The following is an 18,523-nucleotide window of genomic DNA, read 5'->3' on the forward strand; positions in this document are numbered from 1 at the left end:
GAGCCCTACGAGGCGGGGAGGGTTTGCAGTGTGTGTCGGTGCTGGTGCTCGTGCCACTTCATTTCAGGCGCAGTCCTGGCTGGCGAAAGCTGCCGGCTGGCGGGCCCTACAGACAGAGGCCTCCAGTCTGACCCACTGAGCAGGGCAGCACCCCCCTCGGCTCGGTTATGGGGGGGCCTGGGGTGAATGACGGGGCGGCCACCCGTCGCCTGCCAGCCCCAGCTGCGTGCCGTGGGCTGGATCCCTGGGGTTGTGCTCGGTCCCTGAGCGCCCCGTGCCGCGGACCTGGGGAGCGGGCCGCACACGCTGCCCCGCTCCGGACCCGGGGGCTCAGCCCCCTGGGGAGAGGCAATGTTCCCAGCCGAGCGAGGGGGGAACAGGGGACTCGAACTGCCCTGCAGCGGCTTGCCGCGAGTTTAGTTACAGTATCATCCGGGTCCCGGCCCCCTCCCCTCCGGTGGGCGGGGCTGGCATGGCCCCTGGAGAGGGCGGGCTCTGTTGCCCGGGGTAACGGAAGCGGAAGTGAGCCTGTGGAGGCGGGAACCGTTGCCCGGGGTAACGGACACGGACTCGTCGGGCGGGAGTTTTGGAAGCGGGGCCCGTGTGCTGTGGTCGGGCCTGACTGAGCCGAGAGCGGAAGCGGCTTCGGGGGGTGACGGGTGAGAGCGGCTGGGGCTGGGGGCAGCGAGCGGTGACCCGGGGAAGAGGGGAGATGAGTGGGGCGAGGGTGGGGGAAGTGCCTGGGGTGAGGGGCAGCGGGTGGGTGCGGGGTGGGGTGGCTGGGACGGGGACGGGAAGGGGAAGTGTCTGGGTGAGGCAGGGTGAGGGGCGGCTGCGGTTGCTGGCGGCGGGGGTTGCAGTGGGGACAGCTGTCGGGGTGGGGGCTGGTGGGTGAAGTTTTAGTTCTGGCGAAGGTGCCCAGAGCCCAGTGTGGGGTGACTTAAAAAACACTTACAGGCTTGTTAAAAGCCCCAGCTTAGGTGCCTCCCCCCACCCCACTTTTCTCCCTGAGCTCAGGGGTGGGTGCGTATTATTGCTGGTGCCATGGGCCACTGAGAGGTTTGACTGGCCTGCCCGTAAATTTCTGTATTGCTTTGCCCTTTGTTATCCCGAGGGATGCTTTCCTGGGAGGTTAGTTTTTATTCCTTCAGCATAGAGGCTGTGTCATTTTGTATTGTCAGTGGAGCACTGTGCAAGATAATATATATTATTATTCATACAAATCCAGCTGCTAATTCTGTATCTGAAAATTCATTCCTCACTGACGTTGCAGATGTTTCTCAGAAATTGGGCAGCTAGGTTCTTATGGAGTGAAGAACCTGTTAACCAAATAACCCTCCTGATGTTTATAATTAAAATGAAAGATCTCTCCCCCACTCATCATGCTGAGTGGTTCCTAATGTGAATCTTCTGGTTGTTCCAAGGGTGATGACAGCTCTATCTGGAATAAAGCTTTGAATCTCTGCAGTTTTGGGAGGCCCATCCTGTGTTCCTTTGTTGTCTTTTCGGTTTGATTGCTGGTCATCCCACATCCTTTGGACGTTTCAGGACAGAGATGTGGTGGCCAGCCAATTAAAAACAGAATGTTAAGGGGTGAAAGTCTAATAGGCTGCCCTATGGTACCATTCAGATTGTCCTAACTGAGAATGCTGTTATACTTTGAATGACTTATGTTATCGGATGAGTGGTTGGTACTACACTAATGTTCTGCCACTGGGTACGATGCTGCCTCAGTGTTTTCTCCCCACACTACTTTGGTGCTGCCTCTAGCTGGTTAGCTGTAAACCAGTGCCCTCCCCCAGTTATGATTCCCATCTCTTCACACCTCTTCTTCTTACATGCCATTGCTTTGATGTTTCCATTGTTTTAACTTGTATATTGGGAGACATTTGTGTGAAAGATGCATTATAAAATCAAATGGTATTGTAGTGGAGAATTGATGAATGGGGGAGATATTCCTTCAAAATCCTCTTGGATATTTTTCTCCAATGGCTATCTGTCCAGGTTTGTTGTGGGGAAGGACCATGTGGATTCCTGTATTATTCCCCAAGTGCTAATGCTGCTATCATTTTCCAGAACACAGTCAATACGTGACTGTGCTGCAGAGTCTGATGATATGAGATACAATGGACCAGAAAATCTTATCTCTAGCTGCAGAAGAAGCACTAGACAGACTTCAGGAGCGTCTGCAAAACCTGAAGGAAAGTGAGGTGAGTTGCATATTTTTGAACATTTGAGGCTTTATTTGGATTCTGTGCATGGGCGGTAGTGGGAGAGAATGGCTGCTAGTATTTTCCTTCATTTGGAGATGTTGTAAAAGTGTGTCCATACCAATTAAATGGACATTTGAGGTGAAGAAAATAACTGTAATAAGATGGTACTCTGAATGAATAATTTTGGCTGTGTGCTGAGTTTCCAAAGGCTAAAGAAGAGTTTGGAGAGAATTGGAGCTGTGGTGTATGTTCTATGGTGTATTCAGTTTGGGCACTGATTTAGGACTGCACTTGAATTTCTTATCTGGGTTTTGACATGCTCTCTGATAGCATTACATTGATCTGTAGCATATTAGGAGAATTATAGTTCGGTTTATCCACTTTATAGAGATGGAGAAATGTTTGACATTGCTTTCTGCCATGGATATAATATAACTATATGGCAAGGTGTTCAGGGGAAGGATAATAGGTATGTGAATCCCAGCTGTTTTTTGGGGAATTAATTCCTGGACAGGCAGAGCTTTTCCTAGAAAGGGATAGGTTGAACCTGGAAATGTAAATGTTGGAAATGTGGACATAAGCAACTATTATCTTACAGCTGTTTCCTTCTGGTTGCAGCTTGGTGATCTTATTAGGAAGCAGGCTGTGAAGGGAAAGAAGACTGCAGCACTGCTGAGGGGAATCTTAAAAGGTAATGAGACAACTTGGATTTTATTGATCTCTGGACTACTTACTTTCAGAAGGCTCTTGGCGCACCCATATATACAAAGTGTTTGCTTATGAGATAACTAGGTGAAGTAGGTAAGTGGACAACCAAAGTAGCTCTTGTAGATATCATGGAAGAAATAAGTCTTCAGGTAAAATGTTGACTGTCTCTTTCTGTGATTTTGTCTGAAACCAAGCAGTCAGGCTTCATGACCTTGGGATCAACTGAATGTGGCAACATTACACGTGTATTGGTGAAGGGAAAATAGGGCTAACCTAACTTGTCTCAGATACCACCACAAATGCACTCAGGAATTAGCTAAATTCTTTAGAGTAGCCCTAGCTGAGGGAGCCTATAATAGGGTGTGAGCAGAATCCAAGCTGGCCTGCTGGATCTGTGAATTGTCAAGCTGGCTCCTTTTAAAATCTGCATTTCCAGCCCTGGAAAATCTGCCTGAGTGTCACAGGCAGTAAGAGGATGGGTAAGAGAAGAATTTCAGATCTTTTGATTCTAGCTTTTCTTATTTTCTTTTTCTTATGGTTTTATCAGGTAGATGAAAGGGCGTAAAGTCTGGTCCTTCCACATGTGATCCATTTCCTATAACTTAATAAGATATTAATCTAATTAACATTTTTTCCTTTCCTTTTGTGTTTTTTCCCCCCTCCTTTTTCAATAAGGTTCCCCTTGCTCTCAGGAGAATGGTGTTCTCAGGAGACTCCAGGTTTACAAACATTGTGTCCAGTTGGTGGAATCAGGAGACTTGCAGTTGGAGATAGTGTCAGAGATCATAGGGCTGCTGATGCTGGAGGTAGGTGCTTATTTGGAGTGGTTTACATGGGACCCATTGGGTCTAGGTGGGAGGGGCAGTGCACTTTTATCTTTTGAGGTGTGGATTCCAATTATTGATTAGGCCAAAAATGAACGTGTCACCTGCTTGAGTCTCCCCCAGGATAAGTTAAGTTAATGTTTGGAAAGTGTTAGCTGTGTGATCATCATAACTGGATGTATGTATTGGGAAGTAGTTCAGACTCTCCAATCCCTTGATTTAGTCAACATGACTTATCCCAATTTCTAATGGCCAGTGTGACACACTGTGTTTTGGGATGACTTTCTCTACTAACTGATATTGGGCTGCACCAGCAGTCTGTAATGTGGTTCTCATGGGCTTGTAGAGCGTATATTTGCTTTCCTTTAATCACTTGTATTTATGTCTGGAGTATTCCAGTGCAACTCCTCATGCTCCTTTTTAAAATCTTTTATCAGGTTCGTCAATTGCCAGGTGCTGCATTGGCTGAACTGGCCACTCTATTTGTTGATGTTATTAAAGGAGGCAGCCTGTCTAATGGGAAATCTTTGGAGTTGCTTTCCACAGTTCTTACTGCACTGGCTACCTCCAAGGAAAGCCTGGTTTATGGGAAAGGTAATCCCTTCACTTCTCATTCACTACCTAATCCTTTGTGGGTTGGAAAGGGAGGATAGTTTGAAATTGTTGGATGCCAAGTAATTTAATTTTAATAATTACTAAAAATATTTAGAGAAACAAGAAATGATAGGCCAGATTTTACTAATTTTTTCTCTTACTGCCTACTCCAGGGTGTGGCTCCCACTACCTAGTCACAGGGGTTCGTTTGCATAGCTTAGGGGATATCATGATCAAGACCAAACACAATAATCAGAAATTATTAGCCAGGGCTATTTTATTATTAGAAAAAAATTAAACAAAATAACACAAATGATAAATTGGTTACTTATGTTATAATCTCTTCTGTATGTCTCTGGGGAGAGCTTTTAACAAAGATTGTGTCTTTGAGAATGAACCCTGCCTTTGGTGGGTCACTCTTCTCTTGGTGAGGTGACACCAACGTATATTGTTTCTCCAAACTATTGTGAATTCAGTTTTATTATCTTATTAGATATTTACAAGTGTTATGTATGGGCAAAATAATTTAAGGTTCAGTGAAGCCTGTCTAGTTGTTAATAATCTGAACAGTTTATAATTAGGCAAAGAAAGCAAACATAACTAAATCAAAGAAAATATTTAAATTGGTTAGGCAGAAGAAGCCTTTTAAGGAGCTGTCTTAAGACAGGCCAGTTATGAATATTAAGACTCTTCAATCTAATTAAGTTCTACTGTTTCTGTGTTTACCTGTGTTTAGACCCCATCTCCTCTTCACAAGTACATGGTCAAACTCAGGTGATTAAGAAAAGAAACAGCTATTTAAGCAGCATTTTCTTATTCCAATACAGTCACTACAGGAGTTTAAATCTAATCCCTTAGCAGTGTTTTAGTTAACTTTCTCTCATCTTCCCAAAACCTCATCAAGGATTGGTTTTCATTGGGTTGATTTCTTCTTGAGTCTTCTGTTTTTCTTAGCTCTCTGTGGCAGCTTACTTGTAGAGATGGACAGGATGAGTTGTTAAGTGCTTGCTGTCTAAGGGCTAGGCTACACTTAAAACTTACAGCAGCACAGCTGAATTGTGCCGTTGTGCCATTGAAAGAGCGCTTATGTAGCCGCGTTATCTGAATGGGAGAGGGCATCTCCCACAGACATAGTGCTGTGCATATAAGCGCTTATGCCGGCAAAATTTATGTCGTTCATAGGGGTGTTTTTTCACACCCCTGAGCAACAAAAGTTTTGCTGGCATAAGTGCTAGTGTAGACAAAGCCTAAACAAACTAGTCCAGGATATGTGTATGTGGTGCTCACTTCAGATTCTTTTATACCCGTCTCCTTCCTATTTTCATTATATTATAGGAAAACACAACCCTTTCAGGCTTATTTGGATTCAGGTGGGTTACAATCACGCTTTCATTGGCTCCATGCCCTCCTGGATAGTCCTGAGGTGCCTCTTCATATTATGAATATGCAGTTTATTAATTAATATGCAACATTTCTTTAATGACCTTTGTTTTGGCAGGAAAGCATCAGAGAACTTTCAAAGCTAGTTTTAACTTTTTCTTTTTATTCAGTCCCTTCTCTGAGATATTCTTTCAGTTTTTTTAGAGTTTGACAGGAAATTTTTTAAATTCTGTTTTCAGAAAGTGCAAATATTCCTGTTCTTTATAAAAACGTTTTAGTTCTAAAAACAGTCTTTAAAATTAAATGACTTAGAAATTCTTGAGTGTAAGTTGTTAATTCTACACAGCAGTGTGTGGAAGATAATTTTTCTTGTCTCCCTGATTTGGATTAGGGTTTGCTTGTGCACTGCCAGCAATTAATTAATTCACCATTAACATAAATATTTTACATGGCAGATTCCATGTTGGTACATAAAGCATTTTGCCGTTTATGTAGCAGTGATATTAGGAGCTTTGCATTTAGCTAACATATTTGCAAGTTTATGCTTTTCACAAAGATGTTTGTCATTTCAGCTTTTAAAATACAAACAAAAGTTCAAAAGTTTAAAATATTTCCAACTATGTATGTTTTTTCTGGTGTTTCAAAATCATAAGCAGAGATTTTTCCTTTGAAAATAAAAGGGGTTGATATGGACATTTTGCAGCCTAGATTTATGGCTCTGATAACACACTCTACATTCCTTTTTACAATTGGGCCTGTACCTAAAAGGTGACTGTTTTACACATTTTTTCTTCTTGATGTTTGCTCGTCCTTGGGTTATAGAAGTAGAAACTTCTGGAATGTCTTCAGTGTTTTGTAGTATAACTAGCTAAATATATGTGTTGCTGTATTTCCAAGCATTCTGGCTATAACAAATTTGTAGATATACCTTAATATTCAGTAAAGGCGCAAAAAAGTTTGTAATGAACCAAAAAAAGTTATAATTATATTAATATAATTTCTGCATCAATATTGAGATCTCTCTCTTACACCTTCCTTTCACTGGAACTTGCTGCTAAATGCCTTTTGCTTCTCCAGGTGAGCTGAGTGGGGAAGAGTTTAAAAAGCAGTTGATCAATACTCTCTGCTCCAGCAGGTGTGTACATCTCCTCTTCATTTCTATTTGTTTGTTAGTTTAAGAATTGTTAATCACTCATCAACATCTGGGCTTTTTACAAAAAGTCTATACAATACCCACCTGCTATAAAATGAAACACTAACCTCAGTATAAAACCCCAGCTGCTTCTGCTGTTCTAAGAAAAGTCTACAGCCAAACTGGCCTTCCAAGAACTGGCCAGATAATGTCCTTTTTGTTGCGCTTTGCAGAATGCCAAACCTGGGCTGAAGAATGCCCTCCACTTTGCCCTGTTCTACTTTCTTTAAATCTCACCCCCTCTGACAGCTGGCAGTGTGGTGATTTCTCCATCTGGGAGGGCAGGTGAACCACCTGCAATGCTGCTGCATGAATTGTCCTCATGAGGTGCTTAATTCTTTCCCTTTGGTTTTCCTGTGTTGGGACTAGGAGAAGAGCAGCTCAGAGCCATTCCTGTTATTGATGAATAGCTGGTAACAGTGGGACATTTTAGTGCAAATCAGGCTTCTGTTCTTATTTGGAGAGAATAACAGAAGAACTATAGAAATGACCTAAATTGGGGGGTGGGAGAGAGAACAAGCAGCAATTCTGCCCCTTCTCAGGCTCTCTGTGCTTTTGTTTGACCAGGTGGGATCATCAGTGTGTCATTCATCTCACCAACATGTTCAGGTAAATTCTGCTTCGTCCAGCCCTGTGTTTTCTTATTTTCCATCTATTTCTGCTTCCTGTTGAACGTGCAACTTGGGGATTCAATAATGTGCCAGTTGCACCCTTGGTATCAGATGGGTGCTGAGCATATCCACTGCGTGTGTTTACCCTTTCTCCCAGTGTCTCACGTGGCAAGATATCTGTTGCTTGCTGTTGAGGAGTAGGGACACTTGATGTGTTTTCCCTTGTTCACATCGTAAGTATAAATATGTGTGAAAGCAGGGTCTGTCTCCCCTTGGTGTCTGCAGGTTTCTTTCATTAGCCATAGTGGGAGTTAGGCATGTGCTTCAAGGAAAGGCTAGAGACTAATGCTCAGTGTGGGCTGTGGAGGAGCCATCTGGAAAATAGGTAGGATTCTTTTCCCCACCCACCATCCTTACTTCCTTAGTTGGTATTCTAGGGCACACTGGTGGGGGCTTAACAGAGAACATCAATGGTGTTACTGGTTCATAATGCGTATTTTGTACCTGCCAATTCCATGCATATGCCTGGCCTTTCAGCCCTCTCTCCTTGAGTGCGGGGAACTCTAGGCTAGTTCATGGCTTTGATTCCTTCTGTATATCTTGAAAAGTTGTCATTGTCCTTTCATGTGCAAGCACAGTGTGAGGGAGGCTTTGTGATGTGTATCTTGCATTGGAGTTCAGCATGTGGACCCGAGTCTCTGAGTTGCAGGTAGCTGAGCGGTCTATGGCAATAACGTCTACCTAGGACTTCAGGTAGCTTTTTTGGCCCCTGTGGTGGGTCTTTGGGAATGCTAGCTTTCTGTTTGTACATTAAGACAGGGTTAGTTCAAGGACTGGACTTGCTATGAGATTCTGAAGGAAGCAGAGTTGGGAACTGAATGACAATGATTGGTCTGTACCTTTGTTTCTTCAGGGATATCCCACTAAGTGCAGAAGAGCTGCAGTTTGTGGTGGAAAAGGTCCTGAGGATGTTCTGCAAGTTAGATCTCCAAGAAATTCCTCCTTTGGTTTATCAGCTGCTGCTGCTCTCTGCAAAGGTAAAACCCCAAAGGGAGCTAGTGAAGCTCTCCAAGCTAGAACGTGCACCTAACCACTGTAGCAGATACATGCTGCATGAAAATATGAGAGAGAAAATACACAAAATGAGCTGTGTTGGATCATGCAGGGGATCAGAATTCAGGTCTCAGCTGGACAGCTCACTCCTGTGGTTGATGGAAACTGGGAGCAGGCTCTGTCCTGGGGGACAGGGAGATGGTGGAAAGGCTTGTGTGCATCTCATTAACTCTCTATAGCCTGCACTGAGGAGAGGGTCATACCCACTCCTTCTTAACTGAAAGGAGGATGACTGTGACATGGAGTCTTTGGAGAAGGAAGCAGTGGGTACTGTTCCAAAAGATAATGGATTAGGTCCCTACTAATATTCTTAGGCATGGACTCCATCTCTCTGCTCCAGGGGTTGCCCACTTCTAATATGTTCATGGCTCACATAATGTGGCCTGCCTCAGAGTTGTGGTCTGGATCAGTCTTAAAGCAGGTCTCATTTCTGAGCCCCTGTCTCAAGCAGCTGTTGCCAGTCAGGTACCTGCCGTTCAGTTCAGATGGAGTGGCTGTTCCACTCACATACTTGTTGCCATTATTCCACGAATGACTCAATAAAAGAATGATCCATCCAGAGATATTCTCTACTGTATTGTGGGAGACTGTTTGGATTCACTGGCTCAAGCCTAGAGTCTCAGTTACTGTTTTAGGGCTTTCCAACCTCTTTGAATGGACTTGTCACTTAAATGAACCATTCTAATGAAAAACCCTTTCTTTATAAGTGTTGTACAAAGGAATATACAACCTATACAGTGATCAATTACTCCACTCCAGAAATGCAATGTGCAGGAGTCCCACACACTGATGTAGAATGGGAAATTTAAAACATTATTAAACTAGCATTGCAAGGGGAATTCAGGGAAGCAGATTGCAATTCCCTGGGGGCAGTGGGGGTCTCAGGGCATTACAGAATGTGCAATAGATTAATATAATTTATGCTGCTTTGCTATGTCCTGCCTTCCAGGGTAGTAAGAAGACTGTTTTGGAAGGAATCATCACTTTTTTCAACCAGTTGGATAAAAGGCAAAAAGAAGAGCAGAGGATTCCAGAGTGAGTCTATTCCTATCATTGTCTTCCTTTGCTGCCTTGCTGTTTGTAACCCTCCCTGCGTTGCCCGACACCTCTCCTGTATGAACTATGCCAAACCCTGAACGAGTGTGTCCTGTTCCATACCTGTGAGATGGTGTGTATCAGTTCATTACAACAGGGATTGTAACCTAGGATTTTCTACTAAATCTTGTAGGTCAATGGACCTTGAAGCTGCCACAATGCCCCTAGACCAACTCCGTCATGTGGAAGGCACTATAATTCTTCATATTATCTCTGTTATCAACTTGGACCAGGATCTCGGCAGGGAACTAATCAAACTCCTAAAGGTACAGCAAATGCAGAGCACACTGTTAGAGCTTGTTGGGGCATGAGGGAGGGATTTTTAAACTAGAGGGTAGATTTAGCTGCTTATCCTTATGCAGGATTTGACCATGTATCACTGTAGCCAAAAAACATACATAGTGATTCAGTGTGTTTGGGGTAAGAGATGCCTCCACAGCCTAGGTCAACTCTGCGACAGTATAACATCAGTCTGGCCTAAACTAGCAATTAGGACTGTCAGATGATTTTTTTTTAAATCGCAATGAATCGTGAGATTAGAAAAAATTGTTGCGATTAATCACAGTTTTAATCACACTGTTAAACAATAATAGAATACCAATTTAAATTTATTATAAATATTTTGATGTTTTTCTACATTTTCAAATATATTGATTTCAATTACAACACAGAATACAAAGTTTGTATGCTCACTTTATATTTTAATTTTTATTACAAATATTTGCACTGTAAAAATATAAACAAAAGAAATAGTATTTTTCAATTCAACTCATGCAAGTACTGTGGTGCAATCTCTTTATTGTGAAAGTGTAACTTACAAATGTTTAGGGTTTTTTTTTTTACATAATTGCATTAAAAAACAAAACAGTGTAAAAACTTTAGAGCTTACAAGTTGAAGCATGAAAGGGCATATGAATGTTTAGCATATCTGATACATAAATATCTTGTAACGTTGGCTACAATGGTGCCATGTGAACGCCTGTTCTCACTTTCAGATGACATTGTAAATAAGAAGCTGGCAGCATTATCTCCTGTAAATGTAAACAAACTTGTTTGTCTTTAGCGATTGGCTGAACAAGAAGTAGGATTGAGTGGACTTGTATGAGATGAATTGAAAAAATACTATTTCTTTTATCTTTTTTACAGTGCGATTAATCACGGTTTGCATTAATCGCGTGCATTAACTGCAATTGACAACTCTATTAGTGATGATGGCTTCCTTGATGTTACAAGAAGCTTAATTAAATCATAAATAACAAGCTCTTTGATTGTCTGGTCTCTTGATGTTTCCTAGGCTGAACAGCAAAGAGACCCTGGCAAGACCCTGTGTCCTTTCAGTGTGGCTCTTGTGCTCTCAGTGGCAGTAAAACACAGATTTGAAGAGCAGGTATGTTTTACTTGTATGCAACCAGAGGATTCTTTTTGCATAAAGCTTCTTTACGTGTGCATCATGCTCACAATGTAAGGATGGGGAGAAATGGTCAGATTATGCTCCCTTTTCAGTATAGGTTCAAAAAGGAACTCTAGGGTAATAACAAAAGAAACAAATACTGTTGGATGGATTGTTGGGGAGTCATGTTCCCTGGCTTTTGAGCATTGGAGTATCCTTGTCGTCAAGGAGAGGAGGTTATCCTCCCATTCTTGTGCCCTGCCTACTGACCATTGAAATCCATGATGGCACAGTCTCCAGAGAGACCTCTCATCTAATAATATAGTTATTAGATGACATGAATGGGGGAAAGGAGTGCGATGGAGTGAGGATGACAGCAACTTATTCATTTTGGTTTTAACTATGTCCAAATATAGGTGCTAGGTGACAGTAAGTTACCATCCTAGCTCCTGCATCTTGGCTGCATCTGTGAGTAATGTGGGAAACAACTCTCCTGGAGAAGGAATGTATTGAGATACATTGGCAGAGCTGCGTGAGCAGCTGGGACTGAGATTGCCTACACTGTGCCTGCTCTAGCTAGTTCTCTCACTTGGAGGTTACCTGGGTTAATGGCTCTGGACAGTCTCCTCCTCACTCACACCACTTCTATGTTTCAGGTGTTTGACTTCCTGAAAACATCAATTGTGAGAAGCTGCAAGGATCTGCAGTTCCTCCAGGGCTCAAAATTCCTGCAAGATTTGTTTCCTCAGCAGTATGATGTAGCGTCCATAATCCTGGAAGTGGTGGAAAACAGGTGAGCTTTTGTAGCATACTATCCAAAGCTCAAGAGCTTTTGAGAGGGAGAGAGGCGTCTTGGCCTTGCTAGAAATGTGCTGGGATTCTAGATGCTAAGGTGCATCTAGAGAAAACTAGAGTCAAACCCCAAACCTTGTTTCACTGATTTATATAAGAGACCTTTGAAAAAATATACATTTGCACAGGGATCTCCCAAGTTTCAGCCTTCTGAGATGCAGAGTGGCTGAATTATAAACCACTAGCCACCAGGTTCCTATTGGGAATGGCTGCTGACCATTTACAGTAATGCTACCTGCTGTAGTGTGAATGCTTTCTGGGCAGTGAATGAAGGATGGATCCTCTTTTTGCCTCCCACCCCACCACCATTAAACCCCTTTAAACACCTCATATATGGCTCCAGGACCTACCATCAGTCAGTACCATTTCTGAATCTGGTGTGGAGGGCATAGTTTAAAATACTGCAAGTTCCCTCAGGAATTGTAGCTTCTTTGTCTCTCCTTTGCTGATTGGGGGACCCGGGACTGAAGAGTCCTGTGGAACATTCCATACCCTGAGAGCTGAGTATGCTTGTTTCACAAAGCTTCCAGACTGCATTGGGCCCTGAGTGACCATGAAAGATTTTATTAATCTGAGTGTTGCAGCTTGAGCCTTTTCCTTGAAGTTGATTTTTTTCCCTGTTCTGTTTAACATTTTTCTCCAGTGTTTTTGGCTGGGACCATGTTACTCAGGGACTGGTGGATCTTGGTTTCACCTTAATGGAATCATTTGAGCCAAAAAAGGTCTTAGGAAAAGCTGTTGAAAACAGTTATGGTCTTTCCAAGATGCCAGGCCAGCAGGCATGCAGGCTGGGAGCTAATATCCTGCTGGAAACTTTTAAGGTAGGATGAGGTTTGGATAACATCAGTTGTTCTTCTGGGGAAACTGTTCATGCCCCTGCTCTCTTGTCAACTTTTTATGAGTTTTTGTCCATCTCCATCATCGGGAACTGAAGGGAAGATATCAATGAAATGTTATGAAAGAAATCAGTGGCAGCAATGGAAATAGAGCCTAAGCCTCTTGACTCTCAGGTCTTTGCTTTAACATCTAGACTATCATCTGCCAATTAGTATACTCGTAGTACTCACTCAACTCCTACATTTCCTTTTAGTTGATCCAGATTCCATCCTGGTTAAATCTCTGTTAAACTTGCCAAGGGTGGCTGCTAGGGACTCATCAGACCTGGACCTTAATGCACAATGATTGAGTACATGAAAATCTCAGTTTTGTGTTTTTCTTTTATCCTTTCTCCTTTTAGGTCCATGAGCCAATCAGAAGTGCAATTTTGGAGCAGGTCCTGAATAGAGTCATCACAAAGGCAGCTTCTCCTGTCAACCACTTTATAGGTAATAAAAATGAAAGAGGGAAATGTATGTGGTTCTCAGAAGCCATATTAAATTTTTTTTGTAGGCGAAGTTCCTGATCAGGTGATCTGAGGGTCAAGAATGTCAGGCGTTACTTCCTCACTGCTAGACCTAAGTTATGAAACAAGTGTCTCAAGTCCATGCAATTCAAAACACACCTCACTACAGAGGAAGAACACTGTAATGGGATAGCTCATCCCAGAGCTGTGGTTGTACATCCTTACGGAAATGCAAGCACCATATACATCATGCACATGAATCCCCTTTAACTATAGTACCTAACCACTATGTAGGGACAAGTCCTGAAGGGACCATTAGTACTCTGTCTTCCTCTTTGATTTCATTATTGGTATCTCCCTCTGGATGCACTCTCAGGTTTTCTTCTGCTGTGATTCTTTGGAGAATGCTTTAGTGAATCGGTGAGTCTTGCAGTGTGGCCTGAAAGTGGCAAGAATTATATTCCATCTCATCTCCAGGTGCTCCTGAGCCCTGGGCCTACTGCTGAGAAGGCTCTCCAGCTAGCTTCTGGGTACACTCTGATAAGGTGGCCCCTATACTTGGGCTGCATGCATGTGGCACCCTGTATCCTGGTAGGAGACTGGATTAACAATATGTTCATCCCAAATGGAACCTTTCCAGTTAACAAGGAGGCTGTGGATGTTCTCTTTGACTCATTGACCCCAAAGAAAGAAACAGAATCCCTCTCCCACACTCTCCTCTTTAATGTAGACCCTTTGCCCTTGGCAGCAGCTGCTTCACTTGCACTCTTGTTTTTCAGACTTGCTGTCTAAGATCGTCGTATCTGCTCCCCTCGTCCTTCAGAATTCATCCTCCAGAGTCACTGAGGCCTTTGACAATTTGTCCTTTCTGCCTCTTGACATGGTGCAAGGGCTGCTCAAGGCTGTACAGGTAAAGCTTTGCATTTCCCTATGAACGGATATGTTACAGCTTAGCTCCAGCCATAGCTGCATGCCACAGTTATAGGTGGGGTCCGTTAACCTTCTTCAGCTGCACATATACTTGTTAAAGGCCCCTTAGTCCTCTGCTATATCTGGCCGGCTGTTCAGTTGTAGCATGGCACCTTTCTTTAGTGCCCCTAGCTGAAAGCACAGTCAAGGACTGTCCCTGCTAAGATCTTTCAGCTGGAAGATGCCCAGATACCAGCACAGAATAGAAACAGCTGTGAGTGGCCCATAGAGTTACCTTCTTCCCAATTCTATTTTACTGTTTTGTTTTTCTGTGCTGCGATGTCCCAGTGGTAGAACGGCCACTTGCTTAGCCCCAGTATTCCATTCTGAGGGCCACAGACTTCTCCCCCAATCCTCATGCCCCATTCTCACCAGCAGGCCAAGCTGTCTTGCTGTTGCCGGTGCATCTCTTTTCTTTTATGATGTTTTAGACCTTTGGGTGTCCTTTAGTACTGATGAGAGCATGGAAACTTAGCGTAAGATAGGAATTTACACACCATACACAGGTTGGTTTGTCTTATTTCCACTGTCTAATGAATCCCTTCCCTTCCAGCCACTGCTCAAAGTCAGCATGTCAGTGAGGGATTCCCTCATACTTGTTCTCCGAAAAGCCATCTTTTCCAGGTGAGCCGGGATCAGGGTTCTTTGAAATGGTTTCTGTAGTTATTGTTCACCTCTGGATTGGAAGTGGGTTCTTTTTCTTCTTGGTGTAACAATCACCTTTTACCTATGGAGACCTCCCCCATGGCCACCCTACCCTGGCCCCAGTACTATAACACAGTCATCACAACACCATCCTCTGGACTGAGAACTCCAGAGCTCTAACCAGAGGAGCCTTGACCCTGAGCCTGTAAATTCAGAAAAGCAGCTGGAGACTCAAGGAAAGGAGATCAAATGAAAACAAACTCCACTCTTATACGTCTGCATAGCCACACACCAGAGCACACCAACACCATGAGGAGATCAAACTGAACAGATGACTAGAAACTTCAGGCTGCTGTAGCGTGGCTGGTCCTTTTTTGAGATTGTAGAAAGACACGTCTTCTCTGCTCTCTGCAAAGTCCTGGATGACTAGCCTTGCTGTCTCCCGTACATTAGGAGCCTCTATGGAGTTGCTTGGTGGCGTCCATTTAGTTACGGATGCAAAAGTCCACTTATTAAAGCAAGCAGTCTGATCCTGGTGAATCTCCTGGGGCATCACCTAGATGAGTGCAGAGCAAAGGTCCTGCTTTCTATGGGACTCAGCCAGCATAGAAAGCTACAGAGAGGAAAGAGGAGAGATGTCAGAAAACCTCCCCTCTCTCTCCACTGCAAACATGTGGCTTTCTTTGCTGTCTGGCTCTCATTCCAGTTTCCGCAGCCATTTAAGCAGGAGGTCTGTGTCCAGCATTCTCCCTTGCTATATACATCAGTGGGACAGAATGGGAGAAGTTAGTGTCACGAGTTTGGAGAACTCAGGAAAAGCTAACTGAATTGCCATGCTGTTAATTCCTTGGGGCATCAGATGTTCCCTTGAAGGATGAGGCATTGTTTTGGCTCTCCATGTATCAGAAAATTGCATTAACTGCTCAGAACAATCTTGTAGCTAAGCTGGTCTCTGACTTTTCTTAACTCCGTCTGCCTCTCCTCATGTTTCTCTATTCTTTCCCAAACTCATAGGCAGCTAGAGGCTCGAAAAGCTGCAGTTGCTGGCTTTTTGCTGCTGTTGAAGAATTTTAAGGTTCTGGGCAGCTTGACTTTTTCCCAGTGCAGCCAGGCCATCGGTGCTAGTCAGGTGAGTGCTGCTTCTGCAAACCTCTTGAACAGACTCATGCCACAGTCCCATAAGTCTGTTCAATGTCCCATATAAATGGACACTGATTAATTATAATAAGTATTCAGCGTGGAGTGTTTGTCCCAACATATAATCCACTCCAGCTAGTGTTAGCAGCTGGAAGGGAACTTTGGTAACCCAGTGAGAAAAGAGAAGTTGGATCAGGTGTACATGCTTCTTAGAGCTGCTGACCTCACACAGTGTCCAGGGCCACAGCAACATCCATTCAAGTGGAGCATTCATGCTGCCAACGTTACCCCAGTGAGGATGGTACCGAAAAACCAACAATACGTTGATGATTTTCCCTCTTTGGGAGTGAGGCTGGATGCTAAATGTTTGGTTTGAGTTTCCTTGGCTGCAAAGGCAGGTTTGTCTCCCTTTATGATCCGGTTCTTGCATTCTGATAAATGGGAAGCAGAATTAATGTGCCTTCACTAATGTGCTCTCTTTCAGGTCCAGGCGGACATTCACTCCTGCTACAACGCTGCAGCTAATGAGGCCTTTTGCCTTGAAATCCTGGGCAGCCTGAGGCGATGCTTGAGTCAGCAGTCTGACGTCAGACTTATGCTATATGAGGTAAACTGGATCTCCTCATAAATCACCAGTTTGCTGTTAAGTAGTTGGTTCTAATCCAGCCCAGGTCAATAATGACTGAATGTTGTCAACATCTGTTGAATGTCTGTGGGCTTGTGGGAAATGGATTGCAGGTCCCAGCTGCATTCCTCATGGGATGCTGACATTCTAGGGACTCAAATTTGTCTTAACCCTTTTGTTTCTCTTTATTTTGAGTCTGTATAAGCCTCCCAAAGGCTTTAGATCATCACCAGCCCTTGATGTATTTTTTGGTAGTGAAAATATAATGGGGCTGGCCTGGCCAGCTACTGGCCAGTGTTCTGCCTGCCATGTCGGGGACCTGGGTTTGATTCCCAGTCTCTCCCACTTTCAGGAAGGATTGGTGCACTGCAGGGACAACTTTCTTGGTTCCTAAAGGGGCCTCACAATGATGCCTTGATCTGATTACCCAGCAACTTTGACTGCTGCAATGAAAGCCTTGGTGGGGTGTATGGGAAATCTCCTCAGGGGTCCTGAAAATTCTACCATCCATTCCCTCTACTTCTGCACTTTCGCTGGATGAGAGGCAACCATTTTTTTGTCTGTGCTTTGTGGCCCTTTTGGTACTGACCAAGCTGTGTGCGATGGGTCTAGTATGAAGAGTTTTTTTTTCAGGTGCAAGTCTGACTCCAGAGACACTGATATATTGGGTTTGGGGGAAATAGTCGATAGATTTGAGTGAACATTCTTGCTTCTCTTCCCTGGGTTTGGGCCAATGAATTTTTGGCAAGTTAGTGTGTGTTTTGGAATGTGCATGTCTGTGTTGCTACAAGACCAGTAGCTACTTTGCTCTTCCATTGAGGTTTCACAGTCTAAACTTGGATTACTGCCTCCTATGGTGAAAAGTTCCAGAGGGATAGCCGTGTTAGTCTGTATACCGCAAAAACAACAAGAGTCCTGTAGCACTTTAAAGACTAACAAATTTAATTTCTGCAGGCATAAGATTTCCTGGGCTCTAACCCACTTCATCAGATGTAACAGATGCCTCCTATGGATTGCCCTCTGGAATATGTTGTCTCTGGAGCAGTTTTCACAAATACAGGTTGAAATTTAGGATTGTGCCACTTAATGCTCCAGCACTGAAAGTCAGACTCTGGACTTGATGCCACCAGTACTAAAGGGATACAACTTGGGTGTGGATCCCATGTAAGAAGTTTGTATCTTTTTCCTGTGCTGTCTTACTTTGCCGATGTGTCACTTTATACTGAACACAACTTTATTAGCTCCCAATTACTTCCAGTGCCAAAGGGTTAAGTTCCTTATTGTCTTGCAGCTCAAATCTGTCAGATATGTGGATTGTTTCCTTCTCTTGCTAATCTTGGCTAATTTGTCCTCTCTTCTCTATCTTCAGGGTTTTTATGATGTCCTCCGTAGAAACTCACAGCTGAGTAACTCTATAATGGAGACACTGCTGTCTCAGGTAAAGTACATTCATGGAGTGATAGAAAGATGGCAGGGGAGGAAATCTGGGCTCCAGGAAATCCAAGACTGTACACAGCAGAGTGGGAGATTGCATCTTGGCTGGTCCTGTTCCTTAGGGCTACACAGTGGATGCTCTCCAATAACTTTCCACAGACATCTGCTTACATAATAGTCGTTGCTAGCCTCCCATGGAGGAGAGCTCTCCATGTCCTTGTAGGATGGATTAACTCTTCCCAACTCTGTCACACATGTCACAGACAAATCTTTCTAGCCAGTTGGGCAGGCTATGCTTTCTATGAGAGATGGCAAGACATCGTCTCTTTAATGATCCGGAGAGGTCACTGCTGACTATTTCTAGAACTCCCGGCCTTGCCAGTACATAAATTGAGAATG

At 43.7% G+C, this 18,523-nt stretch overlaps 1 protein-coding gene across 1 annotated transcript in view; it reads left to right on the top strand.

The window, feature by feature from the left end:
• The first annotated feature begins 424 nt into the window (after positions 1–424).
• FANCI (FA complementation group I) overlaps positions 425–18,523 on the top strand; it is a 35,402-nt gene continuing 17,303 nt past the window's right edge. Inside the window, exons 1-19 of the mRNA XM_067555675.1 lie at positions 425–659; positions 2,077–2,210; positions 2,832–2,904; positions 3,597–3,727; positions 4,183–4,339; positions 6,797–6,854; positions 7,479–7,520; positions 8,436–8,559; positions 9,585–9,670; positions 9,864–9,996; positions 11,025–11,117; positions 11,777–11,913; positions 12,616–12,793; positions 13,210–13,297; positions 14,094–14,224; positions 14,837–14,907; positions 15,943–16,057; positions 16,550–16,672; positions 18,060–18,128. Coding sequence (XP_067411776.1) covers positions 2,127–2,210; positions 2,832–2,904; positions 3,597–3,727; positions 4,183–4,339; positions 6,797–6,854; positions 7,479–7,520; positions 8,436–8,559; positions 9,585–9,670; positions 9,864–9,996; positions 11,025–11,117; positions 11,777–11,913; positions 12,616–12,793; positions 13,210–13,297; positions 14,094–14,224; positions 14,837–14,907; positions 15,943–16,057; positions 16,550–16,672; positions 18,060–18,128 — 1,893 coding nt within the window. The 5' untranslated portion in view covers positions 425–659; positions 2,077–2,126. The remainder of the gene's footprint in view (positions 660–2,076; positions 2,211–2,831; positions 2,905–3,596; positions 3,728–4,182; positions 4,340–6,796; positions 6,855–7,478; positions 7,521–8,435; positions 8,560–9,584; positions 9,671–9,863; positions 9,997–11,024; positions 11,118–11,776; positions 11,914–12,615; positions 12,794–13,209; positions 13,298–14,093; positions 14,225–14,836; positions 14,908–15,942; positions 16,058–16,549; positions 16,673–18,059; positions 18,129–18,523) is intronic.

Source organism: Emydura macquarii, unplaced genomic scaffold (assembly GCF_026122565.2).
Source record: "Emydura macquarii macquarii isolate MOO-44397 ecotype Brisbane River unplaced genomic scaffold, CSIRO-AGI_Emac_v2 contig_1644, whole genome shotgun sequence".
Classification (NCBI taxonomy): Eukaryota; Metazoa; Chordata; order Testudines; family Chelidae; genus Emydura; species Emydura macquarii.